The sequence below is a fragment of the Strix aluco genome, chromosome 12 (assembly GCF_031877795.1).
Source record: "Strix aluco isolate bStrAlu1 chromosome 12, bStrAlu1.hap1, whole genome shotgun sequence".
NCBI classification, from domain to species: domain Eukaryota; kingdom Metazoa; phylum Chordata; class Aves; order Strigiformes; family Strigidae; genus Strix; species Strix aluco.
In genome coordinates this window covers 5,306,697-5,312,696 of record NC_133942.1, presented here as the reverse complement: position 1 = coordinate 5,312,696, position 6,000 = coordinate 5,306,697, and the positions used below count along the sequence as shown (strand labels likewise).

The window sequence follows — 6,000 nt, the reverse complement described above, 5'->3', positions numbered from 1 at the left end:
GCCAGGAGGGGCTCTCCCTTCCCGCCCGCAGCGCCCCTGAGGGGTCCGCAGCCTCAAGGCGGGCCGTGAGGGGCCCTGAGGGCCGGTGCGACGCCCTGAGGGCCGGTGCGGGGCCCTGAGGGCCGGTGAGGGGCCCGGGAGCTCGGCGCCTCAGGAGCGGAGACCGCGGGCTGGCGGCCGGGCCCACCCGCCGTGGGCCCGGGGGTAACGGCGGCAACATGGCGGCTGAGGGGGGCGGGCAGCGTGACGCGTGACACAGCCCCCCCCCATACACACACACACCGCGTCGCCCCCCTCCCCGCACGGTGCCGCCTCCCCCCTTCCGCCCCCGTCAAATCTCGCGAGAGGCAGCGGCGGCGTCGCGAGAGCGGGCGCTGCGCTGCGGTAGGAGGTCGGCGGAGAAGGACGGAGCCGGAGCCGCTTCGCTCCCGCCGCCGCCGCCCGCCTCACCCCGCCACCCCCTTCCTCCTCCTGCTCCCCCTCCCCGGCCGCGGACAGGAGGATGCCGCGCTCCGGGCCGCTCCCCGCCGCCCTCTCGCTGCTGCTGGTGACGGCCGCGCTCCTACCGGGACCCGCCGCGGCGCAGAACGGTGAGGGCGGCGGGGCGGGGCGGGGGGGGGGGGGGGGCGGCGTGTTGCTACGGGGGCGGCTGGTTGCTGCGGGGGACGGGGGTCAAATGGGGGGTGGACTCTGGGCTCCGCGGCCGTGCCCGGAGCCTGGGGGTGGGGGGGGGCAGGCGCTGGTTTTGGGGGGGACACCCCCCGTGTTTTGGATCTCTCAGGGAAGGGGGGGGGCTGACAGGGCCGCGCCGCGGCGGTTTCTCCCCCGCCGCTTCTCCTGAGGCGTCTCGTGCTGCCGGTAAAATGGAACATCTCCTCCCGCCTACTAAACCCGCATCTGCCGGGCTCCCTTAAATCATTTATAATGCAATAAAACCGTAGTTCCTTAGCAACTAAAGAGGTCCTCTGATAGGAGCGTAAAAGAAGGGAAAAAAAAAAAAGCCACCCTTCTCTCTTCCTTGTAGGATAGCATGAGCTAAATCTAGCGCGGCATGCCTCCTCCCTGATGAGTTTGCAGCCAAGTGCATGACAATTAGTGGCAGAACGAAGCGGGGCCAAGAGGCTGGCCTAACAGACTGCGAGCCTCCTGCTCGAAGGAAGGTCCTGCAGCGCGTATGAAAACGCGTGTCTTGTCGTGCCATCCGAAGGCGAGTGCGAGCTCTGAAGGCAGGTTTTGTCTGCTCCAGGAGTCCCCGAGCGCAGCCCTTCTGGGGCGGCTTCTTATGCAGCATCATGGTGAAACTAATGTCAGGGATGCTTTGGCCCGTAAATGCTGCAAAGGGCAGGGATCTTGGCTCACAAGAGCCTCCGATCTATGTGTGTTGGGAATATTTACCTAGAAAGGGAGGGATGTCTTACTAATATACCAATCCCACACAAGTTTTCATCGTCTCATCCTTCTTTCTCTCTCCTTCCTTTCTGCTCTGCAGATATTAGCATCTACCTTCTAGTGAGGTGAATTTTGCCTTGCGGCATGAGGTCAGCTTTGTTGGCTGTTTACTCTAGAAGAAACATTGAGGTTTTTCAGCATATTTGACAATGATAGGGAAGTTGTAGATGAAAGAAATAATGTCCCAAAGATCCCAGATCAGAATTATTGCCTTAGTATATGCAGATTTTGCAGTCTGAAACCAGAACTGAGCCTCATGTCTGACTCTGTTAACCAAACAGAGGCAGCTTTTGGCATCCACACTCTATGAAGGAAAACTCTAGGCTTTCTGCAATGTGACGGACTTTTTGTGGTGCCTGAAAGAGTCTGGGAAAATTCCACTGGAGTTCAGTGGGAATTAGGGACCTGACTTCCTTGAGCTCACAAGAACGTGCTGGATTGTGGATAAAGTCTGGTTTTCTGTTGCAGAGGTGCTGTCTGCTTCCTGTGATAGCTGTGCCACCTGAGCATCACCATGGCAGGGCTAATCTGCCTGTGCTGAGTTTTCCCCTTGTATTTGGGTGGAGCGAGGTGAGCAGTCTTCTGACAAGCAAGTTAAATGGGTCATGTGCCTGAAGCTGTTCCTGGGCAGAGTTAGCAGGCAGGGTGTCAAATGCCTGCGGCTGGTATAACAATTCCAAATAGCTGGTAGGCAGTGCAAACATTTGGTGTTTGACAGTAGTTATATGTCTGGAGGTCAACAATGAAATAAATCTTTGCGATAGATGGAAGGCTTTAGCCTCGTGACTTCCATTCCAGACATGAAGCTAACCAAGCAGTAGCAGATATTGGTATGAGGACTGTGGACCCCAGGTGTATCCTGAAAGCTCATTAATCTTTATGTGGTTAACTAGGGTCACCCAAGCAGTTAAACGGTAGGGGAGACTCTGAGTATTTGTACTGCTGTAGAAGTTTACATAGGTGAGTGAAAATCTTCTTGGAAAGGAGTAGAGCACTTTCAAGCCAAGTGAAAGGTGGAGATCCTTCTGAAGAAGGTTTGTTGCTGCTGTTGAATTTTTACCCCAATTTGAATGCTGTTGTAACAGAGGGAAATAAATTTAAAGATTGTAGGCCCCGCTGCAGAGCAACTGCTTTCTTTCAGCAAATAATGGCCTATGAGACGCTTCATGAAACAGAACAATTCCTCTCTTGCTTTGCCATGAAGAATACAGCCATTTCCTGAATTGTCTATACTCCTTGTAAGTCTTAAGAAAAATGGTGTTGTGGTTTGAACAGGCATGTGCAAGTATGTCAGTGACAACTCCTTTAAAAAGAAAACATATCTAACACACAGGTGTGTGCTTTGAAAGGTATATGGAAGAATGCCAAAGTGTATATGCAAGAATCACATTATCTATTATTGATACGGAGCTGCCAGTGTAGCGAAAGGTGATAGTCCAAGTAACACCACGTGAGTTTAGGGTGATAAAGGAATGGTAATTGTTGAAACTGCAGGACTCACCTGGCACAGAAAATGCTCAGTGGCATCCTGAGTGTCTGTGGGAAGCAGCCTTTTTTTCTGCTTCTGACAGGAGATCACTGTTGAATTACCAGTGATTTCTCCAGAGTTAATGTAATGCAGAATATTTTGAATCAGACTCACCTATAGATTTAAGCTTACTAAAACTGGAAGTAGGTTTTTGACACTTGTATGGATTATTTTTAAAGCTCTTGCATAAATACCTAAGATCACAGAAAAATTTGCATGTCAGAAATTTAACTTTTCCTGAACATTCTTCTGAGAAACTTGTCAGGTACTGCGAGGCTGCATTTCTGAGGCACGCTAGCTTGTCGCTTGTATCCAGAGCATAGTTTAGACGAAGTGACAGAAAGGAGGGTTAGAAGAGAGATGAGGAAGCATGAGGAGGAACAGCTGGAAAAAGTCAGTCTGTCAGGAAGATCTGTGTTAAACCTGTAATTTCCAACTGGTATTTGTTGGGAAATCACTGTAGCGCTTCAAAACTGACAGCATCCTCCTTATGGAATGGTGCTTGACTTGCTGTTTGGTGATGAATAACATGCCTTTTCCAGTTGCTGTTTTTTAACCTTTGCAATATCTTTGTTTCTCCACCTACTTGTTTAAGAATAAAGGCTTCAGTGTACTAATACTTTCACCTTAAAGTGTTTGGATTTAAAGAAACATGGCTGTATTTTTACTGTTGTCTAAAACAGACGCTTGGACTGCCCCGGTGAAAGCCACAGTGTTTCTTCAGCACACCAACATGTGAGTTGAATTGCTAGCAGTTCTTCAAGTTCTTCCCTTTTCAGAGCTTTGGTCTGGCAAAGTGTGCTTAAACCCAGACTTTATCATGTATTGTGTAGAGGAGGGAGTTTTTAAACATCATTGCTTTTTTAAAACTGAAAGCTGACTTAATAAAATTGCTTGGGTTATTCAAAGCTAGACATAAGTGGAAATAAAACCAAATTAAGTTAGGTGGCACTTGTTTAGCTCTGCTCTCTTCGTTTTCTGTTTGGATGAATGAGAAGGAAATAACTAGCTGGCTAAAAATAGAACGTGGCTTTTCTGTTGGCAGAAACCAGTATAGAAATGACCGTAAAATCAGGGAAGAGTAGCTTCTTAAAATGAGTTGTTTCTTAAAAGAGTAAGTGAAAAACCATCCTTTTATCCTTGTAATGCTGTTTCTGACTAGTGATTCTCATCTATTTGCACTGATTGTATTCTGACAGGATTTTAATGTTCCCCAGATAAAACTAAGAAACAGTTTCATACAGCATTTATGGAGCTGAGTGAGTGTGGGCTGAGGATCAAGGAAAATATTCAAAGTTCTGTTCTGTTTCCCGCCGTTGCTATTTTCCCTCCCACAACTGCATAGGAAACTTAAATACAAGCAATATGACTAACCTGTATACACTCGAAAATTGCACCGAATTCTGAGAGATCTCAGCTAACAGGTAAAGAGGCGATAACTGCTAGTACTGACATTTCAAACAATAGTTTTAATTACGTGAAGAGACAGTTCAAAGCAAGGGCCTCAGTGGAACTGCTTTTCAGTGATGAAATACACTGGGAGTGTTAACTGTCCTTACAACGTCCTACTGTATGAAGACGACTTCTTGTTAAATTCATGAATGAGGTGCATTCTCTCCTTCACAATGAGCTGTTTCTTTTGCTGTAAGTACTACTTTAGAGGAGGCAATTGTAAAAACTTGCATTGTAAAGGACAATGCTAGCCTGTGATTCATCCTTGGGTTGTAAAGCTGGAGTGTTCAAACTCTTCTTAACTTCAAGTGCTGGAGGTGCTGCAGCTCCCTGTTAAGACTGAAAGTCTGATAAACAGTTTCTGCTTATCTATTAGCTGGAAGGTTTTTCTGTAAATCTAACCTAAACCTGCTTTCCTATCGTTTTAGGCTTTTTGTACCTTTTATCCATGCAATTTAGAGTGGGGTGGAAGGTGTTACATTCCCATCAGCAATTCCTTTCTGTGCTTCTCCAGGTTAATTGTCATGGTGGTTCTTGGTAAGTTGTAGTTTCCTGGCTGTTCCTGGTGCTTTTTGGTGGATTTTCTTAAGTCACGTTTTCTGGAGTGTGATGTGTAAAACTGGACACGCTTCCAGTGGGGACCAGACCAAGATTAAGTGGAGTGGAAGGATCACTCAGTGTGTCTTGCGTACGGCATTCCCATTTGCATCACAAGACAGATGGTTTCTTACAGCAGAAGATTTTTAACTCATGTCCAGTGGGATCCTTTATGGTGGTCAGGACTGCTACTTTGTATTCCTTTATGGCCTAAATCAAGTAGGTCTTCAATGTTCTTATTTAGTGGCATCTCACCTAATCCTGATGTCTTCTCCCAGTTGTCAGAAGTCCTGTCTTCTCAAGCATGCCAGCCCTGCTTTAGCTTGCTTTGGGTTTATCAGCTTAAGAGACCCTCTAGCCCATCATCAGTCTTACTTCATTCTGTTTTCCATCTACTTGCTCATCTACTGTATCTCATAAAAACACGCACGTGGTACACCAAGCTACATTAATGAGATTTTATTTTTGGTTATGAGGCTCTTGTATAGGGCAGTATTAAAAGCTTTACTAAAATTAGGAAAACTGCGTCTGCTCTTTCTCCTCTAGAGTCACCTTTGGTTTTTATTAACTTTAGTAGGAGGTCAGATTGTCACAGGCATACTGGATCAAACCACACATAGGCAATACAGCTTGGTTCTTCCCTCCCCCAAGCTTTTCTCTGTTTTTGAGCACTTACAAGCAGATTTCTTCTGTTCCTTCTGGAGACTGAAATTGGATTGTCTGGTCTGCGATTCCCCAGTCTCTCCATTTTAATGTTTTAAACATGGGCACTGTCTGCCCCTTTCCATTCACCTATATTCCACAAGTACTGCAGAAGGAGTTGAATTAAACTCGGCAGCGTGATGCCTCCAGACTTTCCAAAGCAACCTGTAATCTGGTTTTAGAGCTCTTCCCTGAGACTGTTTCTCACTATGATCATACTTTGTGTTGAATGATGGTGGGATCTTCTTCCAGTCTTTTCTGTGCCACCTGAG

General features: G+C 47.3%; 1 protein-coding gene across 3 annotated transcripts in view; it reads left to right on the top strand.

Moving 5' to 3' along the window:
* The first annotated feature begins 362 nt into the window (after positions 1 to 362).
* Positions 363 to 6,000, top strand: part of NPTN (neuroplastin) — a 59,039-nt gene continuing 53,401 nt past the window's right edge. For all 3 annotated transcript variants that reach the window (XM_074838026.1, XM_074838025.1, XM_074838024.1), the window contains exon 1: positions 363 to 590. In XM_074838026.1, the coding sequence (XP_074694127.1) occupies positions 503 to 590 (88 nt within the window). In that variant the 5' untranslated portion in view covers positions 363 to 502. The remainder of the gene's footprint in view (positions 591 to 6,000) is intronic.